General features: G+C 44.0%; 1 protein-coding gene across 2 annotated transcripts; it reads left to right on the forward strand.

The window, feature by feature from the left end:
- Positions 1-1,386: 1,386 nt before the first annotated feature.
- LOC147431374 (uncharacterized) lies at positions 1,387-21,709 on the forward strand. 2 transcript variants are annotated; one of them, XM_086493981.1, is made up of 4 exons: positions 1,387-1,624; positions 3,415-3,529; positions 19,446-20,204; positions 20,855-21,709. In XM_086493981.1, the coding sequence occupies exons 3-4, from the start codon at positions 19,488-19,490 to the stop codon at positions 21,254-21,256; spliced, it is 1,119 nt and encodes a 372-aa protein (XP_086350107.1). In that variant the 5' UTR covers positions 1,387-1,624; positions 3,415-3,529; positions 19,446-19,487; the 3' UTR covers positions 21,257-21,709. The 2 variants fall into 2 exon arrangements, with proteins under 2 accessions (XP_086350107.1, XP_086350106.1); XM_086493980.1 differs by lacking the exon at positions 3,415-3,529 and having other exon boundaries at positions 1,388-1,624.
- Positions 21,710-21,934: the final 225 nt, after the last annotated feature.

Consider the following 21,934-nt stretch of genomic DNA (forward strand, 5'->3'; position numbering starts at 1 on the left):
GAGGAACTAGCAAATGCCAAAGTTGTTGTCTTGCATGAAGATTTGAGGAGAATCAATTCGGAGTATGAAAATGGTGGCAAGAGATGAACGCCACAATGAGTAAGGAAAGTCTGGCGTTGGCACTAACTAAAGTAGAAATAGCAAGAGATGAACTTCAAAAGGTCGTTAGAAGAATACAAGGAGTTTCCACTTGTTTTCTATATAGAAAGTTGGCACCTTGGGTAGGATTTTCCTAGATCGTGCGTCCTTTGAGTTTTCCCGATACCTGGAGAATTTGTTTTTTCAGACACCATTGTACCAAGCTTCGAAGGTCGCAATCGGCGCTCGCGCGATTTAGGCTAGAAACATACAATTTTCCTAACTGATGAAAATAAGGGCTAACTTGAAATTCTCCCGGTTTTTTCTTCAAAATTTGAAGCTTTTCCTGGTAATTACACTAAAATTATGTAAATTTCTCGGTTTTCTTAAAGCCAAACTCAGAATCTAACCAGGATTTTACAATTTCAATCGGTTAAAATACAATAGACCCCGGGTTTTTTCTGACATTGCCACACGCACAATTCCCCGTGCAAACAAGGCTAGAAAAATACAATTTTTCTAACCAGTGAAAATAAGGGTAAACTTGAAATTATCCCAAAATTTTTGGTCAAAATTTGAAGCTTTTGCCAGTAATTACACTAAAACTTATGTAAATATCCCAGTTTTCTTAAAGCCAAGCTCAAAATTCAACCCGATTAAAATACACTAGATCCCGATTTTTTTTTCTGACACTGGTTAGGGCAAGTATGGGATAGGGTAGAGAAGAAGAAGAAGAAGAAGAAGAAGAGAATTTTAACGTCGTAGGAAACTATCCCAAGAGACCTTAAAGATCTATCTGATGAGGGGAGTTGAACTCAAGACCTATTATTCAAGAGAGAGCTTGGCTTTAAGAAAAGCGGGAAATTTACATAAGTATGTCCCTACGATTTTTAAGAAAGAAATTAGCATGCGAATCACTTGAGATGCGACGGACCATACGCGCGCAATGGTGGCCAGCAGGAAGACAATGAGCACTGGTAGGCGCCATGTGACGTCAGTAAGCAAGATGATGAGCAAGCAATAACAGCATGGGCCTTCGACAACAACATGAACTGAGAAAATTATTTTTGCTATTTGTAGAAGTTGACACTTCGAACAACGTGAGGGAATTGGTCAGATGGTTAGCGTGAGAGTCTTCCAAAGGGTCTCCCTGTTGTGTGATCAAATCCCAATGCTCAAATCACCTTTTATCCCAGGTTGCCTTGAGGAAAGTGAGGAATCTGCAAAGATTCTAAGTAACGAAGCTACCAATAATGTATTTGTGTGTGAAGAAGATTGATCTACAAAATTTTGACCAAAGAATTTCGAGTTTGCCCTTATTTTCATCGGTCTGGAAAATTGCATCCTTCTAGCCTTGGCCCTAGCTTCTTCTGTTGCTTCGTAAGCCCTCAGCTCCTAATCCGTCCCTCAGCTGCGCGCACAACTCTGCTGACGTACGGTTGCTCTACGGGGCTTTACCGGCCAAGGTCAAGGTGTGGGCTGCAGCCGCAGGTGTACCAGAGGGCCCGTTCGTCTGCAATCTCATATTTTCAACAGTTTATTCAAGGTTGGTAGGTAGAGAGAGAGAGAGAGAGAGAGAGAGAGAGAGAGAGAGAGAGAGAGAGAGAGAGAGAGAGAGATGAAATGTATGTTGAATGTCTTCTAAGGTCAAAATGACCTGTGACACCAAATTGATACAATCCTAGTGGAGTTAATACAATGTTTGGGTATAAAAGAAAATGAAGTAAAATAAAAGCTAAGTGTTCGAGGATGTTAGACTTTGGAAGCTATCTGAAGATGTACTGCACCAGTCTTTGAAGAGCATCGTTAATGTCCGTCTTTGTTAATAGTTGTATTGAACGACTCTCATGTTGTGCCAGAATAGTTTTGATCCTATGACGGAGGTCCATCAATGTCATGGTGGTCCTCGTAGACGTAAGCGTCTGGCTCTCCCAAGCCCAATGGCTCTGTTAGTCAGTATACCTTTGGTATAGGTGGATTTTAAGTTTGAGAGAGAGAGAGAGAGAGAGAGAGAGAGAGAGAGAGAGAGATCTTTAGTACACCCAAGGCCTATTGAGTCAAAAACTTAAAATCCTAAAAAGCCAGAAGGATTCTTCGACTCATGAAAACTTTGAGTCAAACCTAATTAGGTCTCCTCGCTATGGGCAAAGCCTTTTCCCCCTAGGGTCCTTGCAGTGGGCAAATCCTTTGTCTCTCCTGCGGTTGGCATTGGGACCCTTTGCGTCATCTATTAGGACGTGCATCCTTTGTCTTGCCTTTGTTGCTAGTAATGGTCCAAGGCTTCCAATCTACAACCACCTTGCTCGCTGTGGATACCAGTTGTTGGCCATGCATGCCGCCGTTGTGTCCACAGCCTGTTTCCATGCTTGATGGCTTGCTTCAATGCTAGATTACATCAGCATATTGCCCTTGCTCTTGACCCGCCCATGCCACTCTCATTCCACACAACCAATTGGCGTGCCCTTCATTACCACACCATATCTAATTGCCCCTTGCTCCCAATGACAGTGTCACCACTTGCCTGTTAGATGCAAGTGGCAACGATGAGGGATGACTACTCTTTGAAGCATACGTGACTTTGTATTGTGCTCAATACCTAGACATGTGTACTTGCATAGAAAGACTTATGTATAAGAAACGTATCATGGTTTATCCAATAATTGATATTAGACATAAGATCTATTATTTAAGGTTGATGCAACAAGTGCTCTAAAGTGCAATGTTTCTGTTTAAAAAGTTTAATCTTTTAATGGGTTGTTCAGTAATGTGTTTTGATTTGATAAGTGAAGTTTTCCATGGTTGTTTATGAGCATGCCATTATTTGTTATTTAGAAAACAATCCATTTCATATGTGCGCCTTAAATCCCATGTGGGAAACCTACTGAGTAGGTGGCTAGTATCATTTGTTTTGAGATTGAGATTTGTATCAATTTACAGGGAAAATGTTGTCTGTTTTTTGACAAATTACATTGAATCGATTGGTTTATTTTTATGTAGTATTCATTACATTTGTTGCTTTTCATGGTGGTTTGTTCTCTCAAATGAACACACACTACAATCTATACTTACGTTCATTTGCAATTCAACATGTATTTTTGCAAAAAGCATGTGCTTCTAAAATTGTATTGTTACTAGTATGCATAAAATAGTGGGTCATTACATTCCGTACGAAATCCGTACGAGAGGGGATGGCTCATTGCGAGAATGTCCATATCTTGTTCGTATGTAGGGGGTAGGCTAGTATGTAAGACATCGTACATAAGGGGGTTTCTCTAATTTGGATGTATGCAAGTGACATTCCCCTATTACTAATAGTGAGTCTCTCGGGTGATGTAGGGCTGCGTTGCTTGCAAGGTTCGCTCATGGCTTGGCTGAAGCGAGAGTGGGAAGTCCTCTAAGCAGTTTCCGCTACCATACGAGGAGTGGTCGAGGCCATTGAATTCAAACAAAGGTATTGGATGTCCAAGCACAAACCTAGAGGTAGGTGGGCAATAGCCAAGTAAGATGAAAAGTTATTGCAGAGTGGGTTGCAGCCGATAAACAAAGACAAAAGTAGCAAGGCTTGTACACAAGGGCTGAGAACACAAAGGAGTACTTCTTGTTGTCTTGCAGATGTAGTGTGCACATGGACACGTTCGTTGGAGCTCAACCGGCGGTCAATGAACGCAGCCTCAACGAACTCCTGCTTGTGCACATGGATGACAATGATAGAGCAACGTTGGTGGAGACGTATTTCTTGCAGGCCGACTAACGATTCACAGCCATCCATCTCAATAGTGCGCAACTTTTGTAGACATGCATGCAACTTTTGCAAGCTTGCGCTTCATTTTGTGCTCTTTCCGCTAGTTGAACGTCTACACGTTCACATCATCATGGTAAGGGGGGGCTTCATTCCGATACAAACAGCCACTCACTGAGGACAAGGGTGTGGTGGGCCCTCGTGTGCCACATCTGCATTTTTTGAACGAACGGCTTGTTGTGTGCGCACTAGAAGAGCTAGGTCAAATTACACATATATTGATCAATATTCGCTTAAGGTTACGTGCAAATCAACAATTGTTCAATTAATATACGGTAGCAAACCAAAGGCTTCACGGTGATGACTTTAGCAGGTCGAACGTTGGGGAAGCACGAGGACTAGGGCAGCAAACGTAGGCTTTGTAAGATCAGGACGGCAGAGTCCGGTTCTCTCTCTCTCTCTCTCTCTCTCTCTCTCTCTCTCTGCTGTATCATGCACCTTCCTATTGTGACTTGCCGTAAGCGTTATCACCGTTGGCATGGCTTTAACTTTATCACATGTCCGGCAAAGCTATGCGCTAACGTTGATGTGGATGATTTCTGCTGACAACCTTAAGTTTATGGACGTTGTTTTGGTCTATGTGCATATTGCGTGAAGCGCATTTGGGTTGTTGTCCTCTACGCATAATGCTTGCCAGTAGCTTGCTATTGCTCATTTGTGCCGAGTAAAGGTAGCAAACTAGGTGGAGTGCTAGGAGGCAGAAAACCAGGTGACTTCAGGTGTGATTTTAATGATCTTCATGGAATTAGAAAATCTAATGATAATAACATTGTTATGGACGAACACTTTGTCTCATTATATGGGCCATTTGATGAGATGCATGTGGATGGCAATCATGTCGTAGATGGTTGCACGGAAAATACTCCTATGGAATTTTGTATTGAGCTTTAAATTATTGATTTTCATGGTTCTAAGGTTGACAAGGATCCTATTGTCACGAGGACGTGGCAACTGCTAACCTTAGTTGTTGGTTTCTTTCCAATGATTTTTGTTTAATTTTTGAGACCCTCTTTTTGAAGTTGCAAATGGTCGGACATTGTATGGCCAATGTGAACGGTAGTTTCACCCGCAGACGGGAAGTTGGTCGGCACTGGAATCCGTATGGTAAGAGGATGTCTAGGCTCAGAGCAAGATCATACAGGTCCCGCCCGTCGCACTTGGCAAGTTGGTGGATACTAGGAAGTGAACTCAATAAAGGCATAAAGTCAAGGTGGGATCACCAACAGAAAGTATCCGACAGTTGGGCCACATTGCACTTTTGGATGCGGTCCCAATGAGGATAGATGGTCAGAAGACGAGCGGGAGCCCAACGGAAGCATCTCCTAAAATTTAGGGAACTGCTATTTTGGGCCGTGAAATGTGTTCGCGTCATTACCTTCGGTATGACCAAGGGAACATTTTAGTACTCTGCTGCAAAGTCAACTGATGCACAAGTTGAGAGATTTTTAAGCAAGAAACCCAATGCGGGGAAATTGCATGTATGAGTGCCAAGTGGCACTTTGTGGTCAATTTACCAAGTTTGGGAGAACAGAACTCGTAACTGACTTTCTGGAGCAGTTTTGGAGGCTGTTAACTTGGATTTTCAGCCATTTCTCTCCATTTTTGAGCTTCCCATGACTTTGCCTAGGTCCAAGGAGCTCATTTTTAGCATTGGAAGGCATCAGATGCGTGTTTACAGGGCTGTTTTGTTGCGTTGTCAGCGATACGCAGGTTTTGGTAGCCATGGAAATCTTCTTCTTTTTGCATCTATTTGTTCACAGATGCATTACAGGTCAAGGGCAGAAGAGAGGGCGCTCGTTTTATGCTGGGAGGATGCTTCATTGAGAACCTGTCACAGGTTAAGAGCTATGGAGTGCTTCCTTTCCCTCATGTACAGTGTGGTGCTAGGAGTGATGCCCTGCACACTACACACTGCTCTCTCTCTCTCCCCTACGTGCAGTTATGTGATGCCCCACAAGAGGGCTACTCATTTGACTGATGTACAGTTGTGTGGGTTCATGCTTTTGTGCTGAGGCAAGAGCCTCCTTGAGCAGGAACAGGGGTAGCTAACTACTGCTCCAAAACAGGCACTGGTGAGGGTCATAACCTCACCGTACAGGTGCAAAATCAGCGCTGTGTATGCGCTGTAAATTCACTGTTTTTCAGTCGTACGGACGCTAGGATCATTGGGAATCGTGCCCCACTGGCAAAGGACAGTTAGGGGATTGTTTGGGGCTGAAAACATGGCAAAAACCAGTAAATACAGCGTGCTGAATTTACTGTTTTTGGATAGGAATCAGAGGGTATACGACAGTGCCTGCGAGTTCCAGCAGGGGAATTGGTTTCGCGCAAGTTTTGGGGTTGTTATGTTGCCGAAATTTGGCCAAATCAAATGGTATCTAGGTGGATACACGTGAAGGATTCCCAGGACCTTACCTTGTAATTTACCGTCCTAAAGAATAAAGAAATACCGAAAGGGACGCCAATTTTGGGGCCTACAGGTTGTCGGCGTCTGCTCGGAGCACTCTAGCTTCCGAGCCGTGTGTGTATTTAAGTGTTAATTCGCGTCGCAGGTTTTCTTTGCAAAGTGCTGTGTGTGTGTATAAAGTAAAGAATTTCGGGTGAAAGCCAACGCCTACCGCCCTACGGGCCGGTTTCATGGTTCCATTGCCGGGATATCAATCACTTTTTCCTCAAAGAGTAAGCCTGGATTGTTCAGGGTAAAGACACACAGTGCAGGAATACGGGATTACACTATGGCTGACAAAGGGAAGCGCATTATGGAAGAGGGTTCCTCTTTACAAGACAGACAAGAAATTCCGCATGTTCGCCCTGCCAAAAAGTTGTCAAATTAGGGCTGATTTTCTGCTACGTTTTAGGGTTTGCAAGTATGAACCAAGATGAGATAGGGAGAGGTCTCACGGTGGTAGATTGGCCACTTGATCTTCTGCGGGAGTGATGTGGGTCTGCCAGGTGACATGCTGCTTGCCGATTCTCTGAGGCGATCGCTTGGATTCTATGACGCATTGGTAAATCATCTTGAAATTTGAGCTTGCTTGGTCGTGGGTAGTACGCCACAGTGTTGGTGGAATTATGCTCGTTTGCAGATGCAAGAGCCTTTTGCATACGTAAAAGTTAAGGGACAGGTTGCAAGATGTTATGGTGAAGTTCAAGAACTATCCACCTATGGATGCAAAGTGGATGGAAGAGCATGATCTGTCAGAGTCACCAAATGTATTGCAGCTTTACCTTAAGGCCTTTGGGTTACAGCCTACGTATGCCCCAATCCAATGTTTGCAAAGGAGGGGTAATGATAGAGCTAGCATATCAAATGTACTCATGGATTCAATGCAACAGGAGTGTACAGTTTGACAAAAGTATGAAGGCCTCATTAAGTCATTTGTACACATGTTTTGACAGTCTTTCTTGCGGATACATGTGATGATAAAAGAGTGCTAACAACACAAGATCATCAGTGGCATGTATTTATGGTATGCAATCGAGGACGTTTGCGATTTCAAGAGGGGGGTATGTCACGAGGACGTGGCAACTGCTAACCTTAGTTGTTGGTTTCTTTCCAATGATTTTTGTTTAATTTTTGAGACCCTCTTTTTGAAGTTGCAAATGGTCGGACATTGTATGGCCAATGTGAACGGTAGTTTCACCCGCAGACGGGAAGTTGGTCGGCACTGGAATCCGTATGGTAAGAGGATGTCTAGGCTCAGAGCAAGATCATACAGGTCCCCTCGTCGCACTTGGCAAGTTGGTGGATACTAGGAAGTGAACTCAATAAAGGCATAAAGTCAAGGTGGGATCACCAACAGAAAGTATCCGACAGTTGGGCCATATTGCACTTTTGGATGCGGTCCCAATGAGGATAGATGGTCAGAAGACCAGCGGGAGCCCAACGGAAGCATCTCCTAAAATTTAGGGAACTGCTATTTTGGGCCGTGAAATGTGTTCGCGTCATTACCTTCGGTATGACCAAGGGAACATTTTAGTACTCTGCTGCAAAGTCAACTGATGCACAAGTTGAGAGATTTTTAAGCAGGAAACCCAATGCGGGGAAATTGCATGTATGAGTGCCAAGTGGCACTTTGTGGTCAATTTACCAAGTTTGGGAGAACAGAACTCGTAACTGACTTTCTGGAGCAGTTTTGGAGGCTGTTAACTTGGATTTTCAACCATTTCTCTCCATTTTTGTGCTTCCCATGACTTTGCCTAGGTCCAAGGAGCTCATTTTCAGCATTGGAAGGCATCAGATGCGTGTTTACAGGGCTGTTTTGTTGCGTTTTCAGCGATACGCAGGTTTTGGTAGCCATGGAAATCTTCTTCTTTTTGCATCTATTTGTTCCCAGATGCATTACAGGTCAAGGGCAGAAGAGAGGGCACTCGTTTTATGCTGGGAGGATGCTTCATTGAGAACCTGTCACAGGTTAAGAGCTATGGAGTGCTTCCTTTCCCTCTCATGTACAGTGTGGTGCTAGGAGTGATGCCCTGCACACTACACATTGCTCTCTCTCTCTCTCCCCTACGTGCAGTTATGTGATGCCCCACAAGAGGGCTACTCATTTGACTGATGTACAGTTGTGTGGGTTCATGCTTTTGTGCTGAGGCAAGAGCCTCCTTGAGTAGGAACAGGGGTAGCTAACTGCTGCTCCAAAGCAGGCACTGGTGAGGGTCATAACCTCACCGTACAGGTGCAAAATCAGCGCTGTGTATGCGCTGTAAATTCACTGTTTTTCAGCCGTACGGACGCCAGGATCATTGGGAATTGTGTCCCACTGGCAAAGGACAGTTAGGGGATTGTTTGGCAAAGGACAGTTAGGGGATTGTTTGGGGCTGAAAACATGGCAAAAACCAGTAAATACAACGTGCTGAATTTACTGTTTTTGGATAGGAATCAGAGGGTATACGACAGTGCAAGCGAGTTCCAGCAGGGGAATTGGTTTCGCGCAAGTTTTGGGGCTGTTATGCTGTCGAAATTTGGCCAAATCAAATGGTATCTAGGTGGATACACGTGAAGGATTCCCAGGACCTTACCTTGTAATTTACCCTCCTAAAGAATAAAGAAATACCGAAAGGGACGCCAATTTTGGGGCCTACAGGTTGTCGGCGTCTGCTCGGAGCATTCTAGCTTCCGAGCCGTGTGTGTATTTAAGTGTTAATTCCCGTCGCAGGTTTTCTTTGCAAAGTGCTGTGTGTGTGTATAAAGTAAAGAATTTCGGGTGAAAGCCAACGTCTACCGCCCTACGGGCCGGTTTCACCTATGGTTATGCATGATACTATGATGATTGATGAACTTATGGCTTGTTTGATGAGTAGCCTTTTTCCAAGCACTTCAAACGAGGTAAATGGCTTTTGTGATGTTTCTATGCATAGAAATAAAGAGCATAAGCCCATTGAAAAATCTAATCATATGGAGATTCCGGTGCCTTTTTTGGATGGTTCCAAATGAAGATGATGCTATGCTCTATGACTTTGTATGCGATGAGCAAGAGGGTTGCTATGTGAGTCCACATGTGCATATGAAAAGGGATGATGTTTACATAGTAGTGGTTATGAGGACATCAACATACTTTAGTGGATGTTTTTGGAATGGAAGTTTGAAAATCTATCCAATGATTTTTCTTATGATATGCGGGTAACGAGCTGCTTGAATGATATTTTCTTTTAGGAACAAAAAAATGATGATATTTAGCCTTTTTCTTATGATAAGGGTAATTAGAATATGCTATAAGAGAATGAAAAAATGAAGATGATGCTATGCTCTATGATTTTGTATGGGATGAGCAAGAGGGTTGCTATGTGAGTCTACATGTGCATATGAAAAGGGATGATGTCTATATAGTAGTGGTTATGATGGACATCAAGATGCTTTAGTGGATGTTTTTGGAATGGAAGTTTGAAGTATTCTATCCAATGATTTTCTTATGATGTTGATACTGTGCGGGTAACGAGCTGCCTATAGGAACAAAAAAAAATGATGGTATTTAGCCATTTTCTTATGGTAAGGGTTATTAGAATATGCTACAAGAGCATATGAATGAAAGCTAGATAAAATGGAGTAATTGTTACAAATTGGTGAATCTGATACAAAAAAAGAGATACGAAAATGAATCTAGAGGTGCTACTAGGTGGAACTGGGTGGACTGATACAATGGGTGCCCAATACAAGAGAGTAATATAATGGGTGATGAATCCATCCTGATTTGTACTTTGGATGTTGAGATATGGCTCGAATCCTCTTCTGTAGTTTGCGTCGATGTTGTGAAGCTCCTCTTCTTAGTTGTGGGCGTCTTGATCCCAAAGTTACATGGAACGGGAACGGGGGGCTCTGGAACATTTTCAGAATGGGGTGCCTGCGAGGCAGTGGAACGGGAACGGTAAACCTAAAATATGCTTGAATAAAGCTAGATTCTACCGATATGTTAGTAGAGAGCCACACACCCATTACTCCAAGTAGAATCCTATTTAGACATGCTTTTCAATAATGCTGAAGGCTTACACGAGGGAGGGATGCTAGATGGAGCCTAAGACTCGAGAGTGAGCCTTGAGGGAGAGATGGAGCTTGAGCCTTGAGGCTTGAAATTCAATGAAGGCTTGGAGCCTTGATGCCCAAGGAACAGGGAGGGAGATTTTGAGGGATTGATGGAGCTTGAGGCTTTGAGCCTTGAGGCTTGAACTTTGAAGCCTTGAGGGAGAGGGTGAGGTTGAGAGCTTGAGAGAGAGAGAGAGAGAGAGAGTTTAAAGCCCTTCTTTATATATTATATAAGAGAGATTGGGAAGGATATCCCCCCAAAAAAGTTCAAAAGACTTGTCCCAAATAGCGATGTTTTCCAACTTGGGCGTTCCAGATGTTGTCGTTCCGCGTTCCACTTGCCGTTCCGGGTCGCGTTCCGGTTATGCTTGGGAATGGAACGACGTTCCTTTCTTGTATTTGTTCCGATGAGGTGCTCGGCTTGGGAACGTGTTTCGGGAACGGGAGGGCCCCGTGCCACCCGTTTCCTGCTACTATGCTCGATCCAATACTCAGTTAATGAGAGTACCGCGGGTGTGATTATGAGCTAAGCTTTGGAGTGGTGGCTGCTTCTCTATTTGTCCAGTGTTTGTTGTGAAGATTTTCGTAATCTATCTCTAGTATTGTCTCTCCCCAAAACTCCTCAGTAAACTATCTCTGTGTTTGTGTAACTCAAGTAGATACAATACGAGAGAGAGAGAGAGAGAGAGAGAGAGAGAGAGAGAGAGAGAGAGAGAGAGAGAGAGAGAGAGAGAGAGAGAGAGAGAGAGAGAGAGAGAGAGAGAGAGAGAGAGAGAGAGAGCAACCTCCATGTGGTGGGCCTTGGACGGAGTGGATTGATTTTCCACTGTGACGAACAACTTTCTACCTTAAGCAACTACTGTACTTTTAACTATGTGGTCGCTTTAGGTTTACAGAATCCATCTGCTCTTACGCCACATTCCCGCTTTCGGAGGTGCCACCTATTATCCATCAACATCAAGTTGTGAGGACCGCTGTCTTTGCCTAGAGAAGGTTGCTTGCGCAACCTCGCCTCCCACTCCAACCATCCTCCTCTTGGTGTTGCAAACTCCTTGGCAGTTGTTCAGGCGTTTCTCCCTTTGTTGGTCCAGCTGCTTCATTGGTGCCCTGCTTGTTTTGGGTTTGTTTTTTTTTGGCTCCTTTTTTGTTTCTTTCTTTTCTCTTCTTTCCTTGTTTCTTGGTTGTTCTTGATTGTATATTTCATTGTGTGTGTGTGTCTGTGTGTGTTTCGTGCCTCGTTGCCCTCTGAGGACTTGCTTTCAGGTGTGTGTGTGTGTGTGTGTGTGTGTGGGGATGCATGTCCTTTGAGTTTATTGTCTTGTTTTTCCTTTCTGTTGCTTTTGTTTTCTTTTTGTTTGTTTGTTTTCTCTCTCCTCGCTCTCCCAGGACTCTTCGGACGGTTTTTACTTGGACGCAGTTTTCAGAGCCATTTTTACTGTCTCCCTCGAGTTCCCTCTTCAGCTATGGTCTTTAGGAGCCACCTTCAGCAAGTGGACCGCTTGCTCTTCTGGATGAAAGCTTCTTGTCTACTTCCGTGTAGTGCTTTGTTACCCACTGTAACAAGACAGGCACCACGTGCCAATAGAAAAGAAGAGACTGAACAGACTTTGTTCAGTCTTTAGCACTTCAATAACAATCAAACTAAAAGAGAGAGAGAGAGAGCATGGCATGAGATGGGGAGTAGCGAAGTTCCAACCCAAGAGAGCAGTGGCCCCAAACGCTGACGCCCCTTTTGGTATTTCTTTATTATTGCTGATTTGCAAAGTACAATAGCAAGGGAGCACCTCCTTTGCAAGCATCAGATATAAAAAGCTGACCCCAAAAAAACACTTTCCTAGAATTTAGGGATTTTCCTAAAAATCACCGCGAATTGCTGAACGTCCGTATAGGTGCCATGTCATCATATTTTGTTGTGCAAAGTCTTCTGAGTGCGTTTTGCTTTATTTTTAATGCCTTTATGTCACTTGGGCCCCATTGGACGGGGTATCGTAAGTTGGTGGGAACTCTTCTTTAAAAATAGGCCACTCGTCAAGACTTTGTAAGTCTGTAAAACTTCTTCTTCTTTTGCTTCTTCTTCTTCTTAGGGTTTTGGTCCCCTTTGCCGGGATTTGAAGGTTGGCTCCGTTCTTGAGTGGCTTGACATGTCAACAGTTTGTGACACCCACCTTGTGCCATCCTGTTGAAGTCTCTTGTTGATGTCAGTTGCCTCTTCACTCTCACCTTCGTCCCCAACTGCTCTCTCCCTTTTGTTCCTCCATTACCTTTTGCTGTTAGGTTTTACTAGTTGACGGGCTTTGCCCGACACCGAGCTTCTCGTGGCTGCTCATGGTCATCTTCAATGCTGGTGGCTTTGGTTCTTGATTTACAGTTGCTGAATGGGTTTTTGGTCAAAGTGCCAATCTTTTAGAGGCTACTGCCATCCTCTCTCCATTTAGCTTGCTAGGGTACTTTTTTCTCTATAGGAGAGATTTTTCGTTTTGCCATGTGCCTAGTTGTATCTCGTTTTACAAGTTTCTGTTTGATGCCCACAGGCTTGCTATGTCACAAACTGTTGACATGTCAAGGCCCTAAAGATGGAGCCAACTTACAAATGCCGGCCGAGAGGCCTAAACCCTATAAAGAATAAGTAAAAAAGGAAGAACTCCTACCAACTTATGAGGACCCCGTCCGATGGGGCCCCAAGTGACATAAAGGATTAAAATAAAGCAGGACCCACACACACACAAAACTTGAGACCGCGTTTTGTGCTGACTGTTGACGTGGCAATTGTACGGAATTCCGCAAAACGCGTTGACAGCTTTTTGGCATTACTTGTGGATGAGAAGCTTTTGAGTTTTGAAGGCTTTCATGTAAACTGCTTTTGGGGCCTAGGGCCTTCAAATATGAGGCCATGGGCTCATTCTCAAGCATGCTTCCTGGAGAAGGTGCAGAGTCTGGAGTACTGGCTTGTATTGAGTTGATGCAATATAAAGAAATACCGAAAGGGGTGCCAAGGCTTGGGGCCAATACTCTCTGGGGTGGAATTCCGCCACTTTGTGTCTCGTGTCGTCTCTCTCTCTCTCTCAGATCTGTTTTTATTGAAGTGCTAAAAGTTTGTTCAGTCTGTTCTTTTCTATTGGCACGTGGTGCTCGTCTTGTGACAGTGGTATCAGAGCATACGGTGTGCTTTTCTAAAAGCATACCGGTCCTACAAAAGAGCAGAGCTATTGGAATTTTATTTGAGGTATCTTCGTGCTCCAACCTTGGACTTATTAGCCACTCCCACCCTTACTTCATCGCACATCGGGCGCACTCCCGTCTTCATCGGTCTGCCTTACAGGGCATAAGTCATAAAGAACCCAAGACTTGGAATTCATGGATTCAACAGAATATTTGCAGTTTCTGCTCAACGAACTCCACGACATTCTTTCGCGGCATCCTCAACAGAATCCTTTGATGCTCCAAAGTTTTCAACAATTTTTGAACTAAATGTTACCCCCTCTGATGCCCCAGGTAGTACCTCCTCCTCCGGCATCAGAAAGTACAAGAGCTTCCAACTGGCAAACTTCTCAACCATCTTTTCCAATCAGGGGAGTTTACAGGAATATGGTGCAGCCATCTGACCCTGATCTAGTGCAACCGCCTTTGCCACCGCCATTGCCCCTACCTCCACCACCACCACCGCCACCAGGCTACAATGGTTGGAGCCCATATGGATACTCTTATTATACATACTCGGGATATGCGCCTAACCAACCCAAAGATTTCAAAGATGGCGGCACGACAGTCAAATTTTTTACTTTTTCCGGGGTGAAAGATCACAAAAAGCATTGCAGTTCCTACAGCAATTCGACAACATCTATGCTTTAGGGAACTATATTGAAGAATCCAAGATTTCTCGAGAAGCGGGATTTCTTAAAGATAATGCTATGCAATGGTGGAGTTCAATCGCGACACAACCGCATGCTCCAAGGACGTGGCAAGCTTTCAAGACAGTTTTTGGACGTAGTTATATGACCTCTATGTTTGAAGTCCAGATTTTGGCAGAGTGGGGCAACTTGAAAATGCTTGCCACCGAAACCATGGACTAATATAACCAAAGGTTTCTCGACGTGTACCTTTCGGTGTCCTTCTTTAGATCTGTTTCCTTGGAGGCCCAATGGGAGCGATACACCATTGGACTACCATCACCATTGCGTGAATATTGTCTATCCAAGCAAATCTCCACCATGCAAGAACTCATGGACCATGCTGCGATCTGCTACAAACTGATGAAGGGAAAGCTAGAGTTTACCACAGAAGAATCTCCGGTCACTAACCACAACTCTCGGCAACAACGAACAAATCCTTGGAGTCTCGTGAAAATCAACTGCAAAGGCTCGTTTGACGCCTCAACAACGAGACACCTTACTACAAGAAGGCCGATGCTTTGGATGCTTTCAAACATGGCATAATCATTCTAGTTGTCCCAAATGCACTGAGAGACCAGAGGAGCCGACGCCCGCACCAACGATCGACAGATCCCCAACGCCATCTCTTGCTAAGAGAACTAGACCCGCTATTGGACTAGTTCTCGATATTTATGGTATACACCTAGAGAGTACAAATGAATTGTGTCGAGCATATGGCAAAGTCAATGGCTTTAAAGTCCTTATTTTCTTTGACCCCGGAGCTACAGAGAACTTCATCCATCCAGAATTCTTAAAGCAGATGCACTTTGATTATGATGCAGTGGGTGGAGGAATTGAAGCTGAGCTAGCCACGGGGCAAACTCAGAAAGTGGTACCGCTCATTGATGCTCTTTCAGTGACTATTCAAGATTATCATGGAAAAGCTGATTTCCACATCATGAAGTTGGGCAATTGCGACGTTCTCTTAGGCATACCTTGCCACGACAAGAATGATGCGACTCTCCAGGTTCGGAACCGAACCATCACCATGATGCAGAAGGACAAGCCAGTCGTCCTCTCAAAGTTCGATTGTTCGAACAAAACCTCGAGTGAACTCTCTATTTGTTTTTTCTTTATAGCTAGAAAGTATTGTTTGAAAATTATTTTGAAATCGATGGTATTTTTTTTGAACTTGTCTTGGTGCCGATTTGAAATGTTGTGGTTTTAATACTGGTTTCAATGGTTGGTGATTTTACTGCCGAGTGGAGTAATGAGATGTTATTTTGCTATTGTTCCTCTGAACGACGCAGACGGGATGTTTGGGGAGCGTTTGGCTGTATGCTTGAAAAATATTGTTGTTGTTACTCTCGGCTGGATGGTTATGCGGGGGGAGTATTAAGAAGCTTGAGCAATGGTTACTCTCAGCACCTCCAAACGACGCAGGCTGCGGTCTGGTTTGGTTGTAACAGGCCTCTATATCTCCTGGCCCGGACCTTTTTAGGTTATGTGGGAGGAGTGTTCATCGGCGGCTTTATGTGAGCATTTGTGTTGCATTGTGATGTGCCAACCATTGAATATTCCTAATTGGATGAGATTGCCTGGGTATGTAATTTTAGTGCATCAAGACACCCGTGGAAGATCAGTGCGGTCTGGGTGTGATGGCTAATTTTACTACGCCGGAATATCAAGAGTTTCGATCTGGACGAAAGGAGAAGCCAACTCCTTCATCAAAAGAACCAAAAGGAGAAGCTAACTCCTTAACAAAAAGAGCAAACTGATTGTCCCTCGGAATGACCCTTGGAAATTATTGAGGTAACTTGAGTTGTTTTGCAGATATGCTGTAATCGCGGACGATTACTCTCTTTCAAGAAGGGGAGATGTCAAACTGCTGACGTGTCAAAGCCCTAAAGAATGGAGCCAACTTACAGATGTCGGCCAAGAGGCCTAGACCCTAAGAAGAACAAGTAAAAAAGGACTAAGTCGTACCAACTTATGGGGACCCCGTCCGATGGGGCCCCAAGTGACAAAGGATTAAAATAAAGCAAAACCCACACACACACAAAACTTGATGACGTGGCAACTATAGGGATGCTTCGTGTTTTGCGCTTACTACTGACGTGGCAGTTGTACTGAATTCCGCAGAACGCGTTGGCAGCTTTTGGCATTACTTTTGGACCAAAAGCTTTTGAGTTTTGAAGGCTTTTTATGTAAACTGCTTTTGGGGCCTAGGGCTTTTAAATATGAGGCCATGGGCTCATTCTCGGGCATGCTTCATGGAGAAGGTGCAGAGTCTGGAGTACTAGCTTGTATTGAGTTGATGCAATATAAAGAAATACCGAAAGGGCTGCCAAGGTTTGGGGCCAATACTCTCTGGGGTGGAATTCCGCCACTCCGTGTCGCGTGTCGTCTCTCTCTCTCTCTCTCTCTCAGTTTTGTTTTTATTGAAGTGCTAAAAGTCTGTTCAGTCTGTTCTTTTCTATTGGCACGTGGTGTCCGTCTTGTGATAGTGGTATCATAGCTTCAGGTGTGCTTTTCTAAAAGCATACCGGTCCTACAAAAGAGCAGATAGAGGTATTGGAATTTTATTTGAGGTATCTTCGTGCTTTGACCCCGGACTTATTAGCCACTCCCACCCTTACTTCATCGCGCATCGGGCGTGCTCCCGTCTTCATCGCTTTGTCTTACAGGGCATAAGCCATGAAGAACCCAAGACTTGGAATTCACGGACTTAACAAAATATTTGCAGTTTCTGCACAACAAACTCCACGACATTCTTTCGCGGCATCCTCAGCAGAATCTTTCGATGCTGCAAAGTTTTCAATAATTTTTGAACTACATGTTACCCCCTTTGATGCCCCAAGTGGTACCTCCTCCTCCGGCATTAGAAAGTACAAGAGCTTCCAACTGGCAAACTTCTCAGTCGTCTTTTCTGTCAGGGGAGTTTTCAGGAATATGGTACAGCCATTTGACCCTAATCCAGTGCAACCGCCTTTGCCACCGCCATTACCCCACCTCCACCACCACCACCGCCACTAGGCTACAATGGTTGGAGCCCACATATGGATACCCTTATTATCCATATCCGGGATATGCGCCTAACCAACCCAAAGATTTCAAAGATGGCGGTGTGACAGTCAAATTTTTCACTTTTTTTGGGGTGAGATCGCAAGAAAGCATTGTAGTTCCTACAGCAATTCGACAACATCTATGCTTTAGGGAACTATACAGAAGAATCCAAGATTTCTTGAGCAGTGGGATTTCTTAAAGATAATGCTATGCAATGGTGGAGTTCAATCGCAACACAACCGCATGCTTCAAGGACATGGCAAGCTTTCAAGACAGTTTTTGCACGTAGTTACATGACTTCTATGTTTGAAGTCCGAATTTTGGCAGAGTGGGGCAACTCGAAAATGCTTGCCACCGAAACCATGGACGAATATAACCAAAGGTTTCTCGACGTGTACCTTCCGGTGTCCTTCTTTAGATCTGTTCCCTTGGAGGCCCAATGCGAGCGATACACCATTGGACTACCATCACCATTGCAGGAATATTGTCTATCCAAGCAAGTCTCCACCATGCAAGAACTTATGGACCATGCCGCGGTCGGCTACAAACTGATGTAGGGAAAGCTAGAGTTTACCACAGAAGAATCTCTGGCCACTAACCACAACTCTCGGCAACAACGAACAAATCCTCGGAGTCTCGTGAAAATCAACTGCAAAGGCCTCGTTTGACGCCTCAACAACGAGACACCTTACCACAAGAAGGCCGATGCTTTGGATGCTTTCAAACATGGCATAATCATTCTAGTTGTCCCAAATGCACTGATAGACCAGAGGAGCCGACGCGTGCACCAACGGTCGACAGAACCTCAGCGCCACCTCCTAGTACAAGAAAAGTCGTTCTAAATATGTAACTGTTGTTCTGTATTGGTAAGAGGTTGACAATAAGTAGCAATCAGGCCGGTTTCAGGCTTTACGTGAAATGACGAGGATCCAATTCTGTACCGAGTTGCTACTTGTTGTAGAGGATAAAGAAGTTGAGAGGACAAAGAATGAACCTTGCCATATACTTCACCTTTTGAATAAAAGTAGAAAGTTTCTTTGTATCTTTAGGTGATGGGAGGAGCACCAAAGCCTTCACTTTGTCAGGATCCGCTTCAATCCCATTCTCTGAGATCATATGCCCCAAAAACTTCACTCTTGGTTGAGCAAGATGACATTTCTCTCTTATTTTGAACTTTTCTTTTCAATAGAAAAATATTCCACTACTTTAGTCATCTTAGAAGGGACAGTATTGTGTGAAGAGGACACATCAAGGACTTCCAGCAACAACGCTTATATGTATAGGTTTCTAGACGGTGGTCAATTATATTTTGCCTCCTATGTAGAGTTGACACCGTGTCGTATAAAAAAGGAAACTTGAGAGCATTTTTCGCATGAGAGTTCTATCAGTCAGACCTCTGGAGTGTGACAGGTGATTGGTTTCATGAAGGAAGTTCTTATTAGGAACACACTCAAATCTGCTTCCCCCCTTGGTATTTAATGAAGTGAGTATGAATGTCATAGCTTTTGTCAAGCTATGCATGATACTGTGATGATCTTTTGTTGGACAAGTAGTGAAGCAATGTCGCATTGAGCCAAATTGTGAAGATTGTGTTGGTCTATTGTGTAATGCTTCACTGCAAATTCTTTATGTTGTAGATGTGATTTTAGTTTACAGTTTATGTTAGGGATTTTAAATCTCTCTTTTGTCTCATTTATGTGATGTTGAATTTAATTGATTCTGTAGGGGAAAATGTGTACAGTTTGTACTTCTGTTTCAAGTCCCTTTTTTATGTCCTATATGGTTGAGTTTTGTATTAAATTGATGCACTTCATTTGAGCAAGGTTTCTCTCGTTCATTTTACCTATGTCCTGTCTCCAGTTTATGTGTACGAGGTTTTTTTCTTATTTCCTGGAGGGCTGATATTTAATCACAATTTGAATTGTGTTTGTGCAAGCATCGTAGCCCTTGTCGTTTGTAAATACAAACCTTTCTCACCTTATGAAGCTTAAAAAAAAATGCCGTACGAATATCTGCTCTGCGTCTGATTTAGTGAGCAGGCTTTGCTGGCCATTGTTGAAGTTTGGAGAGAGTTTTTTGCACTGGTATCTCAAGGAGGCTATTTTTAATGTAGGCCATTGGAAGAGTGGACAATCTGGAGACCTTCACATTCAAGATGTTGCCTTCATCTCTTACTTGTTCTTCTCTTGCTAGTGAGAGTATGAAGCTTACTTTTGATGCAAGTTCCAAGAAGTGGCCACCTCAACAGACAATGCTGCATAATGTGCAAAAGAAGGGTAGAACATTTTGTACAATGTTCAATAACGAGTCTGGCTCTGTACAATATGACCAAGGGATACCACAGCAGCCACGACCTCAGCAGCGTTTTCCACCACCACAATATAACCAAGGGACATCACAGCAGCCGCTGCAGCAGCAGCCTGGGCCGCCACAATATAACCAAGGGATACAGCAGCAGCCGCCCCCACCTCCACAATATAACCAAGGGATATGGCAGCAACCGCCCCCACCTCCACAATACAACCAAGGGATACCACAGCAGTCACCCCCATCGCCACAATACAACCAAGGGATACCGCAGCAGCCGCCCCCACCACCACAATATAACCAAGGGATACCTCAGCATCCGCCCCCACCCCCACCCCCACAATACAACCAAGGGATACCACAGCAGCCACCCCCACCCCCACCCCCACAATACAACCAAGGGATACCACAGCAGCCACCCCCACCGCCACAATATAACCAAGGGATACGGCAGCAGCAGCCCCCACCGCCACAATATAACCAAGGAGGACCGCAGCAGCCACTGCAGCAACAGCAGCCCCCACCGCCGCCGTCGCCGCCACCCCAGCCTACAAGGACCTTCAGTGTAAGTTAACAATGTCCTTTACTCTTTAGTGGAAATCTTGCTCACAACTCTTTCTGGTTCTTTTGCATAGCTGCTTATTTTCAGGTTCACTTTATGATGTGTAGTGGGACAAGGATTGCAAAAACTATGACTGTCATTTTTGAGCATCGCTTTTTCTTGTGCGTGTTGGGTACTTATTTGCACTTTTTGTTCTCTTATACTGATTGTTTTGCTCAGTTATCTTCTTTGATGGCTATTGTGCACAGTTGGGACTTGCTCACCTTGTAAAGTTTTCTTAGGTCGTGTTTACTGTGACAATTACTCTTTTGGCTGTAAGGTTGTCATGTTCGTTGTGCATCATCATTGGGTTGTTTGGTTCGGTTGAACTTTTTGTCTAGTGTATATTCTAGTGCTTACAGAGAATGAGGTTTCATTTGCCAGAAGCTAGCAAGATGAGGATATATGAAGAGCCTACACTAGATACTAAGAAATGAACTTATACTTCTGTTACTCTCTAAAATGCCTCTCATTTTCATATGTGGGTCAAGATGAGATACTTACGTTATGTTTTAGCAGGCCATATAATCATATGACATTTGCTAAGAGGCTCGTGACCATCCAGGTGGGATCTTGCTCATGTTGCTGATTCTGTCTGTTGTACTGAGTTTCAGGACACATATTCTGATCCCTATCAGATGACCTCTACTGTGAGGAGACGGCCATACAATCTTGAGGCGAAGATGCGTATGAAGCAATATAGAAGGGAGGCTATGATGCAGAGGCGCCAACAAGAGCTTGAAGAAGAGCAGAGGACTTTTCAGCTTGATTACACAACGATATACCAGAAGGGTCACCCCGGCACAGTGCAAGCAGTCATCAAAGAAATCATTCACCTTGGCTACATTGTGACGCTACCCAATGGGAGAGAGGGGCTTTTGGCTGCATCACACCTAGGGTGCTCTGGTGGGATTCCGCTGCTGGAGCGGCTTTTTTCTGTGGGTCAAGAGATCACAGTTCGAGTTATTCCAGTCCCCAATCCTGCTGGCAAGGACAGGATCTACGTGAGGCCATGAGGACAGGGTTTAGATGAGGTCGTAAGTTTGTGTGGGACCGATCCAGTCATTATGTTGCTGAAGGGACTGATCCAGTCATTATGTTGTATCCAATGATATCTACTGCAAAAAATTGGCAGCATTCGTGCAGATGCTCCATCCAAGGGTTCAAGCCTTTATTTTGATGGGATAGTGGGCTTTTGCTGCTGCACACCTAGGTGCTTTGATTTGATTACCTTGCCACAGTAATTTTGTGGTGGGAGATAGTTATTTTTGTTTATCAACTCTGTTCAAATGCCATGGTAGACAGTCCTAAATATTACCTCTCAAGGGCCACCAAGTGTAATATTTGTCTCTGGCTTGAATTTTTATATGCGATGTAAATGGCTTAATGCTCTGTAACAGTTCATTGATTGCCGTATGGTACATGTTGCTGCTTCTGACTGGAATTTTACTACTATTTTTAAAGCCTTTTATCTCGCTTTGCAAGGAGCAGCATGGCTTTAAGGGAATTCTTCAGGCTTACCATGTGAGTTCTGATTGGCGTTGAAGTCAACATTATGGGTCTCATCTATAAAACAATGCATGTAAGTGCTTTGTGGATATTGGAAGATTCTCCAACAATGTGCCAACTCACTCGATATCAAGAGTCCATGAATTATATACAATACAATGCTTTGTGGATATTGGAAGATTCTC

Source organism: Adiantum capillus-veneris, chromosome 21, assembly GCF_014529385.1.
Source record: "Adiantum capillus-veneris isolate H3 chromosome 21, ASM1452938v2, whole genome shotgun sequence".
Lineage (NCBI taxonomy): Eukaryota > Viridiplantae > Streptophyta > Polypodiopsida > Polypodiales > Pteridaceae > Adiantum > Adiantum capillus-veneris.

What these genes read in the sequence shown, in the direction of transcription:
- LOC147431374 (XM_086493981.1), top strand. Translation starts at nt 19,488, where the DNA reads ATGTTGCCTTCATCTCTTACTTGTTCTTCTCTTGCTAGTGAGAGTATG. An exon ending in AGCCTACAAGGACCTTCAGT is followed by an intron (nt 20,205 to 20,854) that starts GTAAGTTAACAA and finishes ACTGAGTTTCAG; the next exon opens with GACACATATTCTGATCCCTA.